The 24,261-nt window shown below is 38.3% G+C and overlaps 1 protein-coding gene across 9 annotated transcripts in view; it reads right to left on the reverse strand.

The window, feature by feature from the left end:
* The window catches only part of DENND1A (DENN domain containing 1A), a 527,315-nt gene that overhangs the window by 337,190 nt on the left and 165,864 nt on the right, over positions 1-24,261 (reverse strand). For 8 of the 9 annotated variants that reach the window (XM_044926324.2, XM_044926328.2, XM_044926325.2 and 5 more), the window contains one exon: positions 12,502-12,621. The exons of the other annotated variant lie outside the window; for it this stretch is intronic. In XM_044926324.2, the coding sequence (XP_044782259.1) occupies positions 12,502-12,621 (120 nt within the window). The remainder of the gene's footprint in view (positions 1-12,501; positions 12,622-24,261) is intronic. 9 annotated transcript variants of the gene reach the window in all.

A 24,261-nucleotide genomic window follows, 5' to 3' on the forward strand; every position in this document is an offset into this window, starting at 1 on the left:
ACTGTGAAATTAATATAATCATTTCTCAGTTAAGATGAACTTTTACTTTCACTGTTTCTAAATTCAAGATGCTTCTTGAAATCAATCTGAAAACTCAATACAACTCCTATTTTCCCCTTGAAAAGCTGTTTTTAACCTCTGTGGTACATTTTATAACTAATAGTATTTTTAAATTTTGCAAGGCAACATGGGAATAATTACTTTAAATTGAGCACCAAAAATCTCATCTAATCCTCATGGCTACCATGGGAAGTATTTTCTGTTTTACGGATAAGGAAACTGAGGCTCAGAAATGTGAAGTGACTTGCTTCCATTCCTATGGCTAGTACACAGTCGAAATGAAGTGTGAAGACGAGTCTGATTCTAGAGCTTAAGTCCATTCTGGAAACTTAGGAGGGGAAAACCATACTAGAGCATCAGTGGTCATTTTGGTAGTTAAAGTACTACCATTTGCAGCATTCTATATTTGGAATCATGTTTTATATGAAGGTAGTTATAATTTTTCCAAATTAAAAAACACATAAACTGTGGTGCAATGAATATTTGAATTGAACTTGACAGGATAAAATTGCTAAAACTACTTCATTAAAAACATACAAAGAAGAAAATTTAAAACACACGTGATCCCATTACCTAACTAGTCTCAAAGTTAATGCTTAAAAGTATGCAATCACCCAGGCTTTTTTCCTCTAATTTTCTTACAAAATAGAGATATCATATATGAAAATTTGTATCTTGCTTTTTTTGTAAATCTTAGATGTTTTCCATGTCATTAAATAATCACCAAAAGCATAATTTTAATGGTATTAATTTAGCTAACTCCCTCCATTAATTGTTACTAATTTCTCATTCTATATACTATAATAAACATCCTCATACATAACTGTACATATATTTGAGTTTTCCTCAGAAGATTTTCAAAAATGGGAACAATTCATATAAAGATTGTGAGTACATATCACCAATTATTTTCCAGGCATGTTGGATCATTTTCCACTTGGACCTACAGTGTATAAGTGCCCACCTCATAGCCACTCAGTATCATCTTCAAGTTGATGTGACCAGGCTCACATAGACTTGGTTATGTACATGCCCACACAAATCCCATGTATGACAATGACATGTATATGTTACAACTGGTCTATCCTTCTTTTAGAAACTCCTGAGCCACATAATGTTGTAAGCTACCAGAGACAACCTTACCAAGATTTTTTGCCTATATTATCTCTAGTCTTCAGCACCACCACACCCCCCCAAAAAAGTAGATATGAGGAAATTAAGGCCCAGAAAGAGTAAATGGAGCATCTAAAAGCACATTTCTGCATCAGCAGGACGAGGATTCAAATTCTGTTCTAACTCCAGACCATGCTCTTTATGCCATGCCATCTCACAGCTCATTTCACCTCAGGGATGATCAACTTGCTTCTTACAACCCCAGCAATGCCTCTTCTCTAGCAATGCCTCTTCAGACAATGAGGCCAAATTAATCTTTAGGGAAATAAAGAATGACAAGACCCAGATCTCACAGGCTTTGAGAAAGGAGAATAGCAAGTTGCATGTCTTCTTTTAAAAAGCAGTAAGTGGCAGCAGTGTGGAACTAGAAAGAGGTTTACACACAGTTGGCAGAACAGTAAAAGGGCATGGCCACTTTAGAAAACAACTTGGCATTATCCAATAAAGCTGAAGATGTATGTACCCAACACACAGCTATTCAACTCCTAGGCTCATATACCACAAAACCAAGTGCCTTTGTGTACTAGGATATCTGTTCAAGAACGTTCATAAAAGCCACAACCTGGAAACAGCCCAAATGGCCACCTATAGTTGAAAGCATAAACAAATTATAGTATGGTCATACAATATGTAATACTCATATAGTAAAGAGAAGAAACAGCATGGATGAATCTTAAAAACTGAGCAAAAGAAGACTTAAAATAATTTCATATTGTATAATTTAATTTATATAGGTTCCAAACCAGACAAAACCATACCATATTATTTAGGGATACATACACAGATGTAGGGCTTCCCTTGTAGCTCAGTTGGTAAAGAATCTGCCTGCAATGCAGGAGACCTGGGTTTGATTCCTGGGTCAGGAAGATTTCCTGGAGAAGGAAATGACAACCCACTCCAGTTATTCTTGCCTGGAGAATCCCATGGACAGAGGAGCCTGGCAGGCTATAATCCATAGGGTCACAAGAGTCAGACACAACTTAGCAACTAAACCACCACCACACAGGTGAACAAATTATTCTGAGGTGTTGGAAATTTCTTAACTGGGTAATTACATGAGTATTTGCTATATAATTTTTGTATGTACTTATGTGAGTATATATACTATATAAATATATGTACACACACATATATATACTTACATGTGTATATATCGCTAAAATCAATGCATTTTCCTTTTGCAGATTATAGTTCACAGTTTACAAAAGAAAAGCACAGGGTTGTAGTTAAACATTTACATAGTAGATAAAACAGTACTTAAGTTCTTTGTGTGTACTATTAGTCATCACAACGAAATTCTCAATTAGTATTATCCTCAATTCACCACTGAAATAACTGACAAAGATGAATGCTGGGTAAATGAAAACATTTTATATTATTAATCCAATTTTCAAGAAGATTAAAAATTCAAATATAGTACCAATTACCAATGTTCATTTAATTATAACGTAAGTATTAAATTTGAGGAAAGACAAATTCAGGGAGTCCCACTGCATGAAGGTAAACTATCTCTTCAGATAAAAAGACCAGGGATAATAATCTCTGGGGAATTAAAAAAAAAATTTTTTTTAAGGTTAAAAACAAGTATTGCTTCCAGTGGTTAGGGCACAAAGGCTATCTTTACTTAATGAGGATAATCAACACTTAGTATATTTTCATATGCTAATAAAGAAAAGGTACAAATTAAAAATTTCTTTAAAATGATAACCAAAATTACCAAATATGTATTCCTTTTAAAATAGATGACAGCAAATGCCTAGCTCAGCAGGAACTGGCCACTAGCAAACATACTTTCCTTTAGCTTGGAGTTGCTTTTGTGGCTTTTTGGTTTTTTTGTTTTGTTTTTTATCCCCCCAAAGACTTCTTGTTTTCTTGTGGGAGCAGGATTTTAAAACTTAAAAATTTTTTTAAAAGAAACCAGTCATTATGAGTTCAAGCAAAAAAACTACAGGACACTGATTTCTTTTTCCACCACACGTTTAAGTAAGTTCTAAAATGTCAAGTTTTTCTTTAGAGCCCAGCATTTTTTTTGCTGCATTTTGGGCTCATTAATACACATAAAGAGCTAGTTAAAATACCAGACTGAATAACTGAACAATGGGACAATTAACCCCAAATACAAAGCTCCACCTACTTTACTTCAAAGACATCTGAAATATAATAGATTAGAAACCATAAAGGATGATTCTCAGAATTAATTTTGTAATACATATTGCTTTGTATTTTAGATAGGGATTTAAAATCTTCATAGAGGTACTCTAACACTTCTGAATTGAGTTAGAGACAATTGCCCTTAGCTTTGCTGAAGGTTACTGGTAGTTTCACTTGCCATGAAAGAGAAATAAAAACCTATTCAATTTCTACTGCGTACTATAGTACAGAACTTAATTTTATCTACAATGTTTAAAAAGTCCCTAAGTTTCTACATGAAATTTTAAGGTATGTATACTTTCTTTCCAGTCAGAATATAATATACTCAAAATCAATTGCTGTGCAACTTTAAAAGTAGTCCCTTTATGCTACATTACTTTTGCAATTTATAATATAACTTACAGTGGTAAAAAGGATTACTTTGAAGATATAAAAGTGAAACACAGAAAGGAAAAGTAAACTAAATATATTATTTGTCACTTGATATAACTAAGACTTTTGATACTATTTCTATACTTTTTTGGGCTTCCCTTGTAGCTCCGTCGGTAAAGAATCTGCCTGCATTGCAGGCGATCCGGGTTCAATCCCTGGGTTGGGAAGATCCCCTGGTGAGGGAAATGGCAACCCACTCTAGTATCCTTGCCTGGAAAATGTCATGGACAGAGGAGCCCGGTGGGCTGGGGTTGCAGAGTCGGGCACCACTGAGCGACTAACACTTATTTGAGCTTCCCTGGTAGCTCAGATGGTAAAGCATCTGCCTGCATTGCAGGAGACCTGGGTTCGATCCCTGGGTTGGGAAAGTCTCCTGGAGAAGGAAATGGCAACCCACTCCAGTTCTCTTGCCTGGAGAATCCCACGGATGGAGGAGCCTGGTAGGCTACAGTCCACGGGGTCGCAAAGAGTCGGACATGACTGAGCGAGTGCTTTGCCTTTGCCATACTTATTTAGGTTCATTGTTTTCAGAAGTTAGCAACTATTCTTCATTGTCAAGAAATGGGTAATAGCTCACATGTTAAGATAAAAAGTAGTTGAGTTTTTTTAAAAAATGTAATTAGCTGAATGACAAATTCACTAGAACAAACGCATTTTTAAAAGAACATAAGTCTTAGCAGGAAAAAAAAATTTTTTTTGATAACTAAGAGCTTCTTGTCTTGTAAATCAATTTCACACAATTTACAGTCAGAAAGATTCTCAGGAAAGAATATTTAATGATATGTAAAGACACTTACTTACAATATGATAAATGAAAACACTGGACAGAAAACTATAACTACAGCATGATCCCAATTCAAGGAAAGAAACACATCTAGTCATTATGGGAATCATAAGATGATAGACTGCTTTTCTTACTTTTCTGAAGTTTTTTAAATTCCTCTAGTGAGGAAGTATATCTTCACAACCTCAAAAAATTTTACATCTTAAAAATAAGTGACTCATAACTGATTGTAAGCATTGTGGGCTCTTCAAAGTGCAGATGGCATAATGATTTTTCTCCTTGAAATGATGTAAAGAGGTACACTATCTCAGTCTTCCAGGGCTTTTCCATGACGGACAAATGTTAGACTTCCTACTGCTTCTAAAACTGATCACTGGAAGGGCCAGAAAACTTAAATTCAAACTCTTCTTTGTATTCACAAATCTATCTTGCTCTTAAAATAAGAGTGTAGCTTAGATCCAAAGGGCAATTTTAGGTGTGAAGCATACTGAGTTATTTTCCTTTCTACCTCCTGCCCAGTGAAAAGCAATGATAAAGCTCAAATAAATACACTCTGCTTATTGTTGCTATTGTAGGAAAGTGGTTTGCTTGCAGGGAGGTCCAATAAAAATTGATGACACTCAAACTCAATCAAAAAGCACTAGTGGCCTCTCCTATAGAATGCTTTTCCTGTCTTCCAAAAAGGGTCCCTCATATGGAATTGTTAAGATTCTCTTTCTCTCAGAAGGCAGGCTCAGTTTTACTGGTTTTCTGTTCAAACATACCTTACATCAGATATAAAGAAAACTGTATCATTTTCTTTACTCTATAATCATATGGCTGGATTGTTCACACAGAATGCAATGACACTGGCCCTAAGGAAATATGACTTTTTGATGCTTGAGGCAACTGAGTCTTGAAAAACCTTAGTCCCAGGTGGTCTTGTGCTTATTCTCCCAAGTGGAAAAATCATTGTCGTATCTTGGACAAGACTCTCGATTGTGGGGTCAGAAAACTGCTATCATCCAGCTAAAGAACTTGGGACAAAAAAAATCTTTCCTCTGCAGGTCTCATTTTCATCATATATAAAATGAGGATGGGCTGTAGTACATTTTTCTTAAGAGGTCTTTAAATTCACTTCTGAAATCATTCTGCAAAGGTGAACAACCCATCATGGTTCTTTTATCTAAATATATATGATGAGAAACACGCATTAAGAGCATTAAGAAAAGGAAGCGTTCTGCCTTCGAAACATACAGTGAGATCATACCATGTCTATTGCAATGCCCAACTCGTTCAATCCCAAAATGAAAATTTTCTTTTAGCCAAAGTCTTGGATTTTGGCAAACCAACCCTGAGCCAGGCTGGTTTCCTTCGTAAAAGACCAGGAGGAGTGAAAAAAGCTTCTTCCTCCAGTGGCTGGCCCTGAGGCTGGCTGCTGGTGCAGAAGACACACCTGTCTTTCCAACTGCCCAGCTTCCCAGCCCTCAAATGGTAGGCTACTAGGAGAGCAAGAGCAGTTTTATTTATTTCCCTTTCTCCTCTTTAAAGGTGATTTTGTTAAAACTGTACAGCTTGTTACCATTGTCGAATTGTGACTCCCTAGAGGATTATATATTTCTAAGCATGAAGGCATCTGTGTGGCAATAAAACATGCAACAGGCCCCAACCACTTCATTTTTTTTTAATTAAGAAAAAAAAAAAAGTTAAAGCCTCCCACAAAGTGATGTTCTGATGAGCACACCTCCCATGCAAGCCTTTCAAAATACTCTCAGAAAAGGCCCTGGGCCCAGTAAACCAGAGCCTCCACAGGCCCCATCCCATGGGTTCAGTTTCTGACAGAAGCCATGTGCCAGGATCCACAATGAGTGGAATTATAATCTGCCACAGCAATCAAGCCTTCTCCCAGCTGACCATCTAGAAAACAACATTGACCCATCATACTTTTAAGGGAAGGAATTAAAAAGAAATCAAACAGCCCCAGAGAGATGGAAACACTCGAAAAGCAGAGGAAAATTTTCTGTTAAATAGTATGAAAGATCCAGGTTTCCCAAATGGCATTTAAGGCATTGGGAAGAAAGGCTGATGTCTCCCAGAGGGGACCCAGCTTTGATGCCCAAACTGCCCTCAAACATCAGGCTGTACATTTTTGTACAGCAGGGTACCCTCAGGCGAGACAACCATAAATAGCTTAAAACAAGAATAGGAGATTCCATCTGTTTCTGGAATATTTCAGCAGCACCTGCTTTCAAGGTAAAACTCTGGGAGCTGTCCCCACAACCTTCCTTCTCAACTCCCTTCCCCATCCCCCATACACTTATTTTAAACTGAAGCAGCTAAAACACAATACAAAAGGGTTTCTGCCATTCCACCTGCCTAAGGAAAGAGTCCTTTGATTTTTCTCCTAAACTGTATGTGTTGTTTAAAAAACACTGGAGCAGTTAGAGAAGCCCAAGTTCTCAAAACCAGACTCTATTACTTCTAGCTTCTTTTTTTCTGTGAAAACCGAGCTTTTCTGTTTATAGTAGAAATGAGTACAATACAGATGAAAAAAGGATGCAATAGTTGTTCTTGCCATTAAGTCAGAAAATGTTCCAGATCCTCACTTAACACAAAGTTTAAACATAAGCCCACACGCCAATCTGCATGGAAAGAAGGATAATAACTCCCCAATAAGATCCAAGGAACACATTCTATTAAGTTATTAAAAAAAAAAAAAAAAACACTAAAGTTGAGTCTTGAAAATTCCAATCTAAATCAGATGCTATTCCCAAAGTGATGTACAGCATCCCTCTAACAATAATCAGAAAACCCCAAGCTTGTGTAGATAGCAATTTCATGTACAAACATCAATATTTCTAACACCTGCCCCAGACCATCAGGTGACACAACATTTTCTATGGGATAAATTCAAAATCTTGAGCATGGCCCACAAAGACTTTCACAGTCTTGTCCCAAGACTTTTATGGCACCGTCTCTCGCTATCGATCTTTCATCAGAATTCTCATCATTCTTTTACTGTAACTTTCATTTCTCTGGACCTTTGTGCACCAGTTCCCACTGCCCAGAGAGCTTTCCTCCTGTTCTCCTCCAGGCAAGCCTCCACTGATTCTCTAAGGTCCAATTTAACTGGAACCCATCAGCAACACTTTCTCTGATTCTCCAAGTCAAACATGAGCTCTGCCTAATCTGTGACCCCAAAGAAACTTACGGATACATATTTTTTTAAAAAAGCATCTATCACAATATATTTTAATTACTTATTTACTAGTTCCTTCCCAAAGATGAAGTGGCCCCCAAGACAGTAAGGGTAGTAGAAGTGAAATGGGAGATGGGTATCAAAATCAGAGGTGGCCTGGAACAGTGCACCTAGAAGCAAATTCAATTTCATATTTGATAAAGGACAAAAAGTATATATTGTTAACAGTTTGAAATACCAAGTTCAGAAAATGCAGCTTACCAAACTCTTGGGTGAATAGGACAACTGAAAGGTTCTCATATGGGGAGCTGAGGCTAGATCTGTGTCTCTATTTTAAGGGACCTTGAGGTAAAAAAAGGCCAAAGACCACATGTTATGCATTGCTCGTTCTTGAAATATGCTAGATATGAAGATACCTACTAAGTGAATACAAACTTTAAATGTTAGGCTAAAAAAATTTTAGATGCCATATTGATGAAACAAGTTATTTCTTCCCAAAATGGATAAGAGGTTCTGAACAACTCTATTTGGATATAAAGATTGTTACTCAAGTTTTCTCAAGAGCTGAAATAAGATCCCTATATATTAAGTAGAAAATTGTAGAACACAAATACTTTTAAAGTGCCTTTGTAAAGAATAAGTTAATACTATATGGCTTATCTTCCATAATCTACTGCTCCCCACTCTAAGCAATACAGTTATGACTTTGAACTCCTACATTTCTTCTGATCATCCAAAATCAGAAGCTGCTTATAAATAGCATATTTTATTACAGTTTTAGCCTTGTTGGGTCATGTGTTTTTTGGGCAAAAGAAGCCACAAAAAAAGTGATCTAGGTCACTTTGTCTTTGTCTTACAATATTAAGATTTCAGAGGTAAATATTAACTATATATTAGACTCAGATGGTGCTATCTGAGAATGCTAAAATACTTTCTTGGATTCTTGGGTTTATAAAGAAGAACAACTAACTTACTCATAACTCATGTTCTCCTAGCTGGTGCTTTTAACCTGGGGCTTCCCAGGTGGCACTAGTGGTAAAGAACCCACCTGCCAATGCAGGAGACATAAGAGATGTGGGTTCGATCCCTGGGTTTGGAAGATTCCCTGGAGGAGGACATGGCAATCCACTCCTGTATTCTTGCCTAAAAAATCCCATGGACACAGGAGCCTGGCAGGCTACAGTCCATAGGGTTGCAAAGAGTCAGACATGACTGAAGCGACTGAACACACACACACACGCACACAGCATCTAGTAACTAGCTAAATAATATAACGGTGACTCTCAAAGAAAAGTAAAATGCTTTAGTATAAAGAATCAGTCAATTGTGGAAGGAAATAATGCATTTGACTTTATATACCATGGTACTTTTGTTAATAAGAGTTTTTACTTTAGTACAACTACATCTCTGTCAAGGTTAGCTGGTAACAAGAGTTCAAAAAAACTTTGAAAAAGAATTTTTTTAAATAAACTTAGGGATTCAATCCTTCATAAAACAAGTATTACTAACTGTCTACTATGTACAGAGACATTCTTTAATATGCTTTGGATGTATCTGTGAACAAAACAGGTTAAGAATTCCCAGGCTTCATGAAGCTTACATTCTAGTGGGGAAGAACAGACAATGCCCCTAACAATGAATCTAGTAAGTTATATTGAGTAAAGGATGTCTAAGAACCTTTCGTTGTAAAATTATGTCTAAATTTTGTAAAATACTAATGACCCAATCCTTTATGGACACAATGCCTGTCCACTGTGTCACTGAATCCAAAGTGTAAGAATCAAAGGTGCACCTCTTACGACTAATATGAATTGTCTGGTAATATGAACCATGCTTCTGCCAACAACAGGACTTCGTATTTTCTCTTTGAATTAGTATCCAATGAGGCCTGTCCTCCCACTTGAGCCCCCAGTATTCTGCTTTTCCAACTGAATGGGATGGTTCTCCCTGTCTCTGAAAGTCATGCACTCCTCTGTCAAGCACTACACTAAGTGATGGGGATGCAGATGCTGCTTAAACACAACCTTTACCAGTAAAGAGTTAACTGTTCACTAGGAGAAAGACAAAAGAAGATCAAGGCTTATGAGTGGATAGCTTAAGAGTGCAAAGCATGCTGGGTGCATCCAGAAGATGGGATGATTACCTCTGCCTGGAAAAGGGGACTCTGAGAAATGCTCAAGCTGAGCCTGGAAGAATGGGTAAAAATGTATGAAGGCAGAAAGGTCTGATCGTTCATGTGGTCTAGGAAGCAAATGAGCTTGAGAGAGAGAAAAAGTGATCCTAAGAAGCGAAATCCTAGAACAGTGGGGGCTATGTCTGCACAAATGCCATCACCAGGAACTACATCCCTCATGGGAAGAAATGGAAAAGCAAAAGTAAAGGTGGCAGCTGAGCAGACTTAAGAGTACTGGGCACACTGAGAACATGACTGGAGTTTAAAACACACATTAACTAAAGGAAAAGCATCTGAAGCAAAGCAAGAAGACCAAACAGCAAAAGAAGATGATGCTAAATAATAATGTAACCCAGACCCAAGTCCCACCAATGTTCTCTTGGAAGACCTCTCCACTGGACATGTCACCAACCCGTTATCCAGGGTTAACAGCAAGTTCTTCCACTCACATGCTAGTCTCAACCCAGCAATGTTTCCAAATCAAGCACAGGGAAAGTGCCATTTTGTGTGCCCTGTACCTAAGCAAAAACTGAATAAGATAAACGCAGCCTTCTGTCCTCATGTTAAATACCCATGAAATGCATGTCCCAGAATCCATAGAAGACTATTTAAACTACAGCCACTATGCTCTGGGGCACTAGATTAGCAAGAGTAAGAAGACACTATTCCACGGGCTCATTCTATGTGTTATATATAGCATATTGTAGCAAGATCATCCATCTCCCCAGCTCATCTCGGGAACTCTTCAAGGACAAGGACTAGCTAATAGTAAGACTCGATTAAGGACTGACAAACAAGTGAATGAATTAACCCACCAAATTTTCCCCTATAGCTCCTAGCTAGTACAACAGATAGAAAACACACCAATTGCTGCTATTTTTCATTCTAAATGATAATAGCAAAAGGCTATTCAACTAGCTTGTCACAAACATGGCCCTACATGTAGATACAAACTCCAGAATCAGGTATGAGCAATTTTTAAACTTAAATTTTTAAATAAACAGTTTTCCACTCTCTGAAGTGTGCTGAGTGGTTGCAATTGTACCAATTCAAGAATCTCCCTTCCCTCAATGCATACACCCAAGCTTTGAAAGAAACATCACATCCCAAAACATTATGGGACAAAATCTTTCTGCAAAACTTCAAGAACTTGGTTTCAACCCTCATCTCCCTGAATGACTACATAAATATGCAGTGTCCTAGCCAAGGCTGAAATACAACATCAGACAAAAATGTAAGAGAAAATTTTCTTGAAAAAAAATTGTTAAATAAAAAAGTAAATAATAATTTATATCAGAGTCTAATACTCAGGGCAGGTAGTCCTTGGGCCTGGGCTAGAGGCGTGCTTGAGAACAGGAGTCTTGCAAAGCAGCCGGGTTTGTACCTCCATCTTAAGGTCTTCCCAGCAGTTGTCCTCTAGTGTTCAAATTAGAGATACTATGCCTGATGAAGGAGCCAGTGGACTTCACTGATTAAACACAATAATAAGATTTGTGTAGAGAAATGCAGAAGTAGCATTTCTGACTGACAGTTACAGAGCTAAGACATTGAAAGTTAGCCCTCACCACCCCCCTGGTGTTAGGGTGTGTGTGTGTCTGGGGGCAAGGGGGTCTGCTCTTAGTGAGGAAGAAAAGAAAATGCAGAGACTAGTACACCAGAGAACTACTCCTTCTGGAATTCATAGTGGGTCTGGCCTCTTATTCCTAGGCTCAAGCCCAAGATGGGGGACCCGGGTTTTGTCAGGGGCGCCTCCCTGCTGTCCTGCCCTGCGCTGCTGCACATGAGCAGAGACAGGAGGCAGGCCCCTCTGACACCTACTTAACGGAGGCAGATGCAGAGGAGAGTGTGTGGGATGCCTTTACCTCCCCCTCAGGAGGCGCCCAGCAGGAGCCCACAGAGCCAGCAGCTCTGAAATCAGATTTCCACACATCCTGCAACCCCGGAATATGCCTTACCCCTCTGGCAGGAGGAAACAGAGCATTAAGTAAGTGTGCTTCTGGTGTGTGAAGGGAATTTTGGAAGACCTAAAGAAGCCTTCTCACAGGATTCTGCACTTTTTTCAAAACCTCTACAGAGGGAGCCAAGTTGGGAAACAGTTACTTACTCATTGACCCGAAAGGGGCAGGGGTGTTACTTTGAGAAGGACACAATCAGTGTCTGCAAGACGTCCTGAACTGCAGACACATACTTTATTAATAATCTTACATACACAAAATGTCCAAGGGAAAGCCTAACAGGCTAATTTCTGACAGCTCCAGATAACAGAAGGAGGAACTGAAGCCATACTGATTCTCCAGTTTCTGCACACTCCACAGATGCAATGATCCCTTTTTCCACCCAAGGGATGTGATACAAATAAATAAATACAATTATCTGTAGAACTTAAAGTGCAAGGACAACATTGTAAAGTTCTTCTCCCCAAGTGCAGTGACTTATGGGAAGCAGATAGGAAAATAAAAAGAACAGCTGGAAAATTTAATTACAGAAGACCAACCCAAAAGCTGACATTGTTTCATAGAACTAGCCAATAGCCAAAGCCATTTTCCTTACCTTAAGATACAGAAGCAACTCTTTGCTCCTGAAGATAAGCGGCAGAACCCGAATCTCTGTTTGCTGTCAATGTCAGTGAGCACGAATGTGAAGTTCTGGCCAACTTGGCTAACTGTGAGGCTGCGCCAAAGAGAACAAAGGGGAAAATGAATGTGCAGTAAGTTTCCTGATAAAGTATCTAATCACAACAAGTCGTTGAACCTGTAACATTTCCTTTCTCAGTGGAATTCTTTATAAATGAACTTAACATTTACACACTTCAAGAGAAAAAACTGAGTGAGTATTTTTTTAAAAAGAAAAAGACAGCAAGCAGTGACCACCTCATCATAGCTACCAAACCTCCTACTTACTGCACTCAGGCAGGTGTCCCTGTTGAGCACTGCATCCAGTTTTGAAAGGTGCATCCTATTAACCTCATTTTACAGATGGAGAAATAGCCTAGAGTGCCACTGTGTAAGATGTCAGGTGGTAAATTGCAAAAAGCTGAATTTTAAACCTAGGCCTATCTGACACCAAAGTCTTCCCTGCCAGTTTGCTGGTAATGATGCTCACCTGATTATTCCTCTAGTTCAGAAAATAACAGGGACTGCAACAGCAGAATTTAAATGCCAGCCACAAAGTTAGACATTTGATATTAAACTATCTCATTTACTTTCACAACAACCCTGGAGCTTCAAGGATGTTCCCATTTTACAGAAAAGGAAACTATAGAACTTAATAAGTAAATAACTGAATCAAGTTCACAAAGCCACTAAGGGGAGGAGCTAGAATTCAAAAGAGGGCAGGGTTAGCTATTACTTTCCTAAATTCCTGTACCTTTCATAATTTCCAAATTTATGAGGACTATATTTTATATTTTACAGGACAGAAATAGCAAATGTCTTATCAATGCAAGATATTTTCTGAGAAATGGAAACAAAGTTTTACAGAAAAGCATTAAAGATAAAAACTAGAGGAGGAGCCAAGATGGCGGAGGAGTAGGACGGGGAGAACACTTTCTCCCCCACAAATTCATCAAAAGAGCATTTAAACGTCGAGTAAATTCCACAAAACAACTTCTGAATGCCGGCAGAGGACATCAGGCACCCAGAAAAGCAGCCCAACTCTTCGAAAGGAGAGAGAAGAAATACAGCTCCATCAACCAGAACACCAGCACAAGCTTCCCTAACCAGGAAACCTTGACAAGCCACCTGTACAAACCCACACACAGCGAGGAAACGCCACAATAAAGAGAACTCCACAAACTGCCAGAATACAGAAAGGACACCCCAAACTCAGCAATTTAAACAAGATGAAGAGACAGAGGAATAGCCAGCAGATAAAGGAACAGGATAAATGCCCACCAAACCAAACAAAAGAGGAAGAGATAGGGAATCTACCTGATAAAGAATTCCGAATAATGATAGTGAAATTGATCCAAAATCTTGAAATTAAAATGGAATCACAGATAAATAGCCTGGAGGCAAGGATTGAGAAGATGCAAGAAGGGTTTAACAAGGACTTAGAAGAAATAAAAAAGAGTCAATATATAATGAATAATGCAATAAGTGAAATTAAAAACACTCTGGAGGCAACAAATAGTAGAATAACAGAGGCAGAAGATAGGATTAGTGAATTAGAAGATAGAATGGTAGAAATAAATGAATCAGAGAGGATAAAAGAAAAACGAATTAAAAGAAATGAGGACAATCTCAGAGACCTCCAGGACAATATTAAACGCTACAACATTCGAATCATAGGGGTCCCAGAAGAAGAAGACAAAAAGAAAGACCATGAGAAAATACTTGAGGAGATAATAGTTGAAAACTTCCCTAAAATGGGGAAGGAAATAATCACCCAAGTCCAAGAAACCCAGAGAGTCCCAAACAGGATAAACCCAAGGCGAAACACCCCAAGACACATAGTAATCAAATTAACAAAGATCAAACACAAAGAACAAATATTAAAAGCAGCAAGGGAAAAACAACAAATAACACACAAGGGAATTCCCATAAGGATAACAGCTGATCTTTCAATAGAAACTCTTCAAGCCAGGAGGGAATGGCAAGACATACTTAAAATGATGAAAGAAAATAACCTACAGCCCAGATTATTGTACCCAGCAAGGATCTCATTCAAGTATGAAGGAGAAATCAAAAGCTTTTCAGACAAGCAAAAGCTGAGAGAATTCTGCACCACCAAACCAGCTCTCCAACAAATACTAAAGGATATTCTCTAGACAGGAAACACAAAAATGGTGTATAAATTCGAACCCAAAACAATAAAGTAAATGGCAACGGGGTCACACTTATCAGTAATTACCTTAAACGTAAATGGGTTGAATGCCCCAACCAAAAGACAAAGACTGGCTGAATGGATACAAAAACAAGACCCCTGCATATGTTGTCTACAAGAGACCCACCTCAAAACAGGGGACACATACAGACTGAAAGTGAAGGGCTGGAAAAAGATTTTCCATGCGAATAGGGACCAAAAGAAAGCAGGAGTAGCAATACTCATATCAGATAAAATAGACTTTAAAACAAAGACTGTGAAAAGAGACAAAGATGGTCACTACATAATGATCAAAGGATCAATCCAAGAAGAAGATATAACAATTATAAATATATATGCACCCAACACGGGAGCACCGCAGTATGTAAGACAAATGCTAACAAGTATGAAAGGAGAAATTAACAATAACACAATAATAGTGGGAGACTTTAATACCCCACTCACACCTATGGATAGATCAACTAAACAGAAAATTAACAAGGAAACACAAACTTTAAACGATACAATAGACCAGTTAGACCTAATTGATATCTATAGGACATTTCATCCCAAAACAATGAATTTCACCTTCTTCTCAAGCGCACATGGAACCTTCTCCAGGATAGATCACATCCTGGGCCATAAAGCTAGCCTTGGTAAATTCAAAAACATAGAAATCATTCCAAGCATCTTTTCTGACCACAATGCAGTAAGATTAGATCTCAATTACAGGAGAAAAACTATTAAAAAATCCAACATATGGAGGCTGAACAACACGCTGCTGAATAACCAACAAATCACAGAAGAAATCAAAAAAGAAATCAAAATTTGCATAGAAATGAATGAAAATGAAAACACAACAACCCAAAACCTGTGGGACACGGTAAAAGCAGTCCTAAGGGGAAAGTTCATAGCAATACAGGCACACCTCAAGAAACAAGAAAAAAGTCAAATAAATAACCTAACTCTACACCTAAAGCAACTAGAAAAGGAAGAAATGAAGAACCCCAGGGTTAGTAGAAGGAAAGAAATCTTAAAATTAGAGCAGAAATAAATGCAAAAGAAACAAAAGAGACCATAGCAAAAATCAACAAAACCAAAAGCTGGTTCTTTGAAAGGATAAATAAAATTGACAAACCATTAGCCAGACTCATCAAGAAACAAAGGGAGAAAAATCAAATCAATAAAATTAGAAATGAAAATGGAGAGATCACAACAGACAACACAGAAATACAAAGGATCATAAGAGACTACTATCAACAATTATATGCCAATAAAATGGACAACGAGGAAGAAATGGACAAATTCTTAGAAAAGTACAACTCTCCAAAACTCGATCAGGAAGAAATAGAAAATCTTAACAGACCCATCACAAGCACGGAAATTGAAACTGTAATCAAAAATCTTCCAGCAAACAAAAGCCCAGGTCCAGACGGCTTCACAGCTGAATTCTACCAAAAATTTAGAGAAGAGCTAACACCTATCCTGCTCAAACTCTTCCAGAAAATTGCAGAGGATGGTAAACTTCCAAACTCATTCTATGAGGCCACCATCACCCTAATACCAAAACCTGACAAAGATCCCACAAAAAAGAAAACTACAGGCCAATATCACTGATGAACATAGATGCAAAAATCCTTAACAAAATTCTAGCAAACAGAATCCAACAACACATTAAAAAGATCATACACCATGACCAAGTGGGCTTTATCCCAGGGATGCAAGGATTCTTCAATATCCGCAAATCAATCAATGTAATACACCACATTAACAAATTGAAAAATAAAAACCATATGATTATCTCAATAGATGCAGAGAAAGCCTTTGACAAAATTCAACATCCATTTATGATCAAAACTCTCCAGAAAGCAGGAATAGAAGGAACATACCTCAACATAATCAAAGCTATATATGACAAACCCACAGCAAACATTATCCTCAATGGTGAAAAATTGAAAGCATTTCCTCTAAAGTCAGGAACAAGACAAGGGTGCCCACTTTCACCATTACTATTCAACATAGTTTTGGAAGTTTTGGCCACAGCAATCAGAGCAGAAAAAGAAATAAAAGGAATCCAAATTGGAAAAGAAGAAGTAAAGCTCTCACTGTTTGCAGATGACATGATCCTCTACATAGAAAACCCTAAAGACTCCACCAGAAAATTACTAGAACTAATCAATGACTATAGTAAAGTTGCAGGATATAAAATCAACACACAGAAATCCCTTGCATTCCTATACACTAATAATGAGAAAACAGAAAGAGAAATTAAGGAAACAATTCCATTCACCATTGCAACGGAAAGAATAAAATACTTAGGAATATATCTACCTAAAGAAACTAAAGACCTATATATAGAAAACTATAAAACACTGGTGAAAGAAATCAAAGAGGACACTAACAGATGGAGAAATATACCATGTTCATGGATTGGAAGAATCAATGTAGTGAAAATGAGTATACTACCCAAAGCAATCTATAGATTCAATGCAATCCCTATCAAGCTACCAACAGCATTCTTCACAGAGCTAGAACAAATAATTTCACAATTTGTATGGAAAAACAAAAAACCTCGAATAGCCAAAGCGATCTTGAGAAAGAAGAATGGAACGGGAGGAATCAACCTACCTGACTTCAGGCTCTACTACAAAGCCACAGTTATCAAGACAGTATGGTACTGGCACAAAGACAGAAATATAGATCAATGGAACAAAATAGAAAGCCCAGAGATAAATCCACGCACATATGGACACCTTATCTTCGACAAAGGAGGCAAGAATATACAATGGATTAAAGACAATCTCTTTAACAAGTGGTGCTGGGAACTCTGGTCAACCACTTGTAAAAGAATGAAACTAGAACACTTTCTAACACCATACACAAAAATAAACTCAAAATGGATTAAAGATCTAAACGTAAGACCAGAAACTATAAAACTCCTAGAGGAGAACATAGGCAAAACACTCTCTGACATACATCACAGCAGGATCCTCTATGACCCACCTCCCAGAATATTGGAAATAAAAGCAAAAATAAACAAATGGGACCTAATTAACCTTAAAAGCTTCTGCACATCAAAGGAAACTATTAGCAAGGTGAAAAGACAGCCTTCAGAATGGGAGAAGATAATAGCAAATGAAGCAACTGACAAACAACTAATCTCGAGAATATACAAGCAACTCCTACAGCTCAACTCCAGAAAAATAAATGACCCAATCAAAAAATGGGCCAAAGAACTAAATAGACATTTCTCCAAAGAAGACATACAGATGGCTAACAAACACATGAAAAGATGCTCAGCATCACTCATTATCAGAGAAATGCAAATCAAAACCACTATGAGGTACCATTTCACGCCAGTCAGAATGGCTGCAATCCAAAAGTCTACAAGTAATAAATGCTGGAGAGGGTGTGGAGAAAAGGGAACCCTCTTACACTGTTGGTGGGAATGCAAACTAGTACAGCCACTATGGAGAACAGTGTGGAGATTCCTTAAAAAACTGGAAATAGACATGCCTTATGATCCAGCAATCCCACTGCTGGGCATACACACTGAGAAAACCAGAAGGGAAAGAGACACGAGTACCCCAGTGTTCATCGCAGCACTGTTTATAATAGCCAGGACATGGAAGCAACCTAGATGCCCATCAGCAGATGAATGGATAAGAAAGCTGTGGTACATATACACAATGGAGTATTACTCAGCCATTAAAAAGAATACATTTGAAGCAGTTCTAATGAGGTGGATGAAACTGGAGCCTATTATACAGAGTGAAGTAAGCCAGAAAGAAAAACACCAATACAGTATACTAACGCATATATATGGAATTTAGAAAGATGGTAACAATAACCCTGTGTACGAGACAGCAAAAGAGACACTGATGTATAGAACAATCTTATGGACTCTGTGGGAGAGGGAGAGGGTGGGAAGATTTGGGAGAATGGCATTGAAACATGTAAAATATCATGTATGAAACGAGTTGCCAGTCCAGGTTCGATGCACGATACTGGATGCTTGGGGCTGGTGCACTGGGACGACCCAGAGGGATGGAATGGGGAGGGAGGAGGGAGGAGGGTTCAGGATGGGGAACACATGTAAACCTGTGGCGGATTCATTTTGATATTTGGCAAATCTAATACAGTTATGTAAAGTTTAAAAATAAAATAAAATTAAAAAAAAAAAAAAAAAAAAAAAAGATAAAAACTAAAAATTCCTGCATCAACACAAAAATCAGCAGACCACACAAAAAACTAAAAACATTTCAAAAAATTAAGAAGCATATTACAAGTCAGATTAATCTAGAAACTCTTTTAAAGTTACAAAATGTTTTAAAATCCACTTTTTAAAATCAGTTTACCAGTTAGCCTTTGGATTCCTCTTTAAAAAATCAAATCTTATACTTTCCTGGTGGCACAGTGGATAGGAATCTGCCCGCCAACGCAGGGGATACAGGTTCAATCCTTGATCTGGGAAGATTCCACATGCTGTGGAGCAACTGAGTCCATAATCTACAATTACCAGGCCTGAGCTCCACAACAAGCAAAACCACCCCAATGAGAAGCCTACGCACCACAATGAAGAGTACAGCCCCCATTGCCCATAACTAGAGAAAGCCCACGCAAAGCAATGGAGACCCAGCACAGCCAAAAATAAAATTTTTAAATAGTTAAATATTACAAATTATAGTATACAAATTTATGCAAACAAAATATTTTATAATTTGACACTGACTTATTCAAAGGAACTTATTAACTTGTATTTTATATATATATTTTACAAAACATACTCAAATTGATAAAATATTCAAATTAATGCTCTCACCTATAATTTGCTATAAATTGTCAGTAGAAATGAAAAATCATGGTTCACCAGGCCTTTTCCAAAGGCAGACTGACTGAGTTTTTGACAGCATATGAATTAAGTCTTTGAATATGGATAGCGTTCTTTTCTAAAATTCCCTTATACAAGCCACATAAGAAAATTAAAGTATTTTAATTTTAAAAGACTATCAAAGTATTCCAGGACAAAAGGTCAGTGGACCCTACCTGGTCATATTTAAGGAAATAATTCCTTCCCTCAAAGAGTGGTTAGAGATTACAAGAAAATAATTCAGAAAGCAAAGAGAGTTCCAAATCTTTTTTAACTAGGAAGGTGAACAAAAACAACGTAGGAATTTAAAAGCAAGATGGTAATAAAACAGGTGTAAGTAAGTAATGCTATCCCTCCACCTTATGTAAGCCAGAAAAAGGAACACATTCCTATAAAAGTTATAGAGCTGTCAAGGGGATACCAAAATGCTACCTTCTTATGGCTGTTATGTTTTATCTATAAAGCTTGGATACAGTGTTACTATGGTGACTTAATACTATGTTTTAAAGGGGGATTATATGATTAATTTTAACAAGGTTGAGAACTGAAGATGTGTGAGAAACAGAATTCTAGCTCACATAATTAAAGTGGGGGAAAAAAGTGGGCCTCATCAGGGGAGGGGGAAACCCTGTATTATTAAACTATTTAAAGCAACAGGTCAAGATGATTCTAAGTTACAGATAAGGTCATGCTTTTATGAAGTACTATTATGTATTCATATAAAAGATGACTGTTCATTATTTTAACTAAGGTTTGGTTTCACTTCTAGAATTTTTAAAAAGAAGAATCCTAGAAGGAAAGGTACTGATACAACTAGATGAAAAGAAAATACCCAGGATTTCTAGGAAAAGGACACAGAAGGAACACAACTTGGTTTGTGATCTGAGTGTCCTTAACTTCTCTATTATCTGTTCACTACCTTTAAAAAGGCTGAAAACTCTTTCAGCTACATTGTAGGCTCTAAGAAAGGTTCATTACTCATTTGCTTGGTTCAAATCCCAACTCAACCACTTGCTAACTGAGCCTTAGTTTAGCAAGTTACTTAACCTCCTGAGCAGCTCAGTTTCTTCTCCTGAAAACAATCATCCAACTCAAAGCATATTTGGGGAATAAGTGAGTATCTGGTACAAAGGCTAGACCACAGTAAGAACAATTAATAGAAGAGACACAAGTTGCTACTTGCAATGAAAACTAAATTTCATCTTAGAATCTTCTTGACTCAGCTTTGTAATATTTGAAAGTGGAGATAGGAAGGCTGCCTTTCTTTCCTCTCTATCGCATCTTTTCAGCAAGGGGGAGTCTTCTGGGTGACCAAGAAAGTTGCTCATTCTTACATTAAAGTGAAAAAGATTCTTTTGGGGGTGCCACAACTTAGAAGGGGGGCACTTACTATTCTCAGTTGATTGACTTTTTAAATTCCCAGCAGGATGAAGTACAAGTCATTAAGAGCCCCAGATCATTAAATCCTAAAATATTTTTTCCTTGGACAGTTCAAATTAACATTCAAATTGAGTTCAGATTAACTCAAAGGAGTCTTAATCTTCAAGGAATTTATCATTCCCTCTCTACTTGCTGAGGTAGTCTGTAACAGTGTTCACTATTTCTCCATAAAAATGACTGTGGGGAAAGGATTGGCTTTCTTAAAGACTGCAGTTTTTGTGATTACCTCCAGGATCAGAATCCATATACTTTTTTAATAAAAATCATATTTCATAATGATTAAAGGCAGTGGGAACCTTAGAAACCAACTCATCCAACTCTCTTGTTTCATAGATAGGGAAGTTGAGGCTCAGGATGTTTTATTGTGGTGGTAATGGTGGTTTTGGTTTGATTTTTTTCTTTTCAAAATAACCAAGACCAAAAGAAAAACCCACGCACAATTCTGGTTGAAAATCCTTTCCATTCTGCCACACTGCATCGAATACAAGGAAAACTCGCCCAAGAAGTTACTAGTTTAAGGAACTCAGGTATGTGAGGAATTCAGATAGTTGTCTCATCAAACAGACTAACTATACTTCCCACTAAGCAAGAGAAATCAAATTTGAGTACTTCCAGAATTAAGCCCAAGAGACCAGAGCCAGTATCACCCTTAGCTGTGCTTTCCACCTAGCTGTCTAGGTGAATACAGAAAATAGAAAACAACAACCATCTCAACCACAGACTTTAAATTTCATGCTGCCTCTTAAATGCCTGTCAGCCATTCAAGACCCCTCCTGCAGCATTTTGCCTAATCTTCAAATTATTTATAGGTTCAATGTATGAATGGTATGAAGCACGTGGATGGATAGTTTGATTCCAATCTTCCAGTCAGAAATCAGATTTCCTATATCAGCCTCACTTTTAAGTTTGAAGTGAGATGGTGGGATGGCATCACTGACTTAATGAACATAAGTTTGAGCAAACTCCAGGAGATAGTGAAGGACAGGGAAGCCTGGCACGCTACAGTTCATGGGGTCGCAAAGAGTCAGTCATGACTTAGCGACTGAACAACAACAACACTTATAAGTTTAGCTACATATCTTATAAACCAAGTAAGTACACTGCGCACTGGAACAAGTACTGAACACATAACATCCATCCCGCTGTGGAGCTGCCTGTCTCGATGGAGAAGCATAAACAAACACAAAGCATATAGCTCGTGATAGTGTTATATGAAACCAAAGAAAGAACAAAGAGGAAAATGGAAGAAAAGGGAAAAGCCCTACTGAGATAATATGGTCAGAGACAGCTTCTCAAAAACGATGACAATACCGACCTAAAGGATGGGATGGAGTCCCTTCACTCCGGAAGCAGGGGACTTGGTGTTTCAGGCAGAGAAAGAGCTTCACAGAGAAGCTGTTTCTTTGGTTAGAAACAGCTGGGCATGCTCACGGTACAAAAAGGACTTCAGTACATCTAAGGCACAGGGGAGCAGGAGGAAGTGATTTAAGAAGGTGCTAGATAAAGCAAGCACCAGATCACGCAGAGTACTCCATAGATCATGGCAAAGAATTAAGATTGACTGTTTGATTGATTAGTAAGGGCAATGGAAAGGTATTCAGTGATTTCAATCAAGAGAATAACAGTCTGGTCTACAGTTCTATAATTTTTATCTGACTCTTAGATGGAAAAGTTTGGAAGAAGGCAGAAGCAGAAAGAGAGAAATCAGGAGGCTAGAGCAAGTCCGGGTGAGGCTAGATGGTGGCTTAACTCCTGTACTGAGAGTGAAAATGGATCAGGTGGATAGATGGAGTCAGCAGATGAACTGAGATAGAGTAAAAAGGCAGCATATTACCATTTAATGGTAGGAAAGACTAACATGCTTGGGAAGAGCTCCAAGAGTTTTATTTGTGATATTAAGTCTAAGAAACTTGTAAATAGAAATGTCGGGTACATAACTGAACACACTACATAGGAAATCTGGGGAAAGGCTTGGGCTGCTGCTGCTAAGTCACTTCAGTCATGTCCGACTCTGTGCAACCCCATAGACGGCAGCCCACCAGGCTCCCCCATCCCTGGGATTCTCCAGGCAAGAATACTGGAGTGGGTTGCCATTTCCTTCTCCAGTGCATGAAAATGAAAAGTGAAAGTGAAGTCACTCAGTCGTGTCCGACTCTCAGTGACCCCACAGACTGCAGCCTACCAGCCTCCTCCGTCCATGGGATTTTCCAGGCAAGAGTACTGGAGTGGGGTGCCATTGCCTTCTCCAAGGCTTGGGCTAGAGCTATTAATTAGAAAGGCATCCACGCAAAGATGGTGTTTCAGAGAAATACAAGAGAAACCAGGACTAAGTCAGAGAAACACCAGTTTAAAGGATGTGCCGTGCTGTGCTCAGTCGTTCAGTCGTGTCTCTTTGCGACCCCATGGACTGTAGCCCACCAGATTCTTCTGTCCATGGGGATTCTGCAGGCAAGAATACTGGAGTAGGTTGCCATTTCCTACTTCAGGGGATCTTCCCAACCCGGGGATGGAACCCAGGTCTCCTGCATTGCAGGCAGATTCTTTGCCATCTGAGCCAGCAGGGAAGCCCATTTAAAGGATGAGTAGAGATCAACAAGGAAGAAAAGAAGAACCACCAGGCAGAACAAGCAGGAAGGAGTGGTCAACTGTATCCACAGGCATCAAGATAAAAGACACCTACCGAATTGAGCAACATGGAGGCTTCAGACAATCTTGATAAGAAAAGCTCTAGCTGAATGTCAGAGCAGAAGACAAGCTTAAGAAGGCAGAGCAATAAATTAAATAGTGCACGTAACTCTTCCAAAAAGAGGAGAAATAGGCAGTAACTGAATGGGCATGAAGAATCAAAAAAGTGAAAGTGAATTCGCTCAGTCGTGTCCGACTCTTTGCGACCCAATGGACTGTAGCCCACCAGGCTCCTCCGTCCATGGGATTTTGTAGGCAAGAATACTGGAGTGGGTTGCCATTTCCTTCTCCAGAGGATCTTCCCGACCCAGGGATTGAACCTGCGTCTCCCACATTGTAGGCAGACACTTTACCATCTGAACTACCACAGAAGTCAAAAGACTTCATGAAGAGTCAAAAATGGCTATTATTTTTAGGATGGAGGAATACCAGACTGTTTTTAAGCTGTTAGGAATAATTCCATACAGAATACAGGCAGAGGCTTATGATGCAGGAGAAAGAAGATGAAACAG

The sequence above is a fragment of the Bubalus bubalis genome, chromosome 12 (genome assembly GCF_019923935.1).
Source record: "Bubalus bubalis isolate 160015118507 breed Murrah chromosome 12, NDDB_SH_1, whole genome shotgun sequence".
NCBI lineage: Eukaryota > Metazoa > Chordata > Mammalia > Artiodactyla > Bovidae > Bubalus > Bubalus bubalis.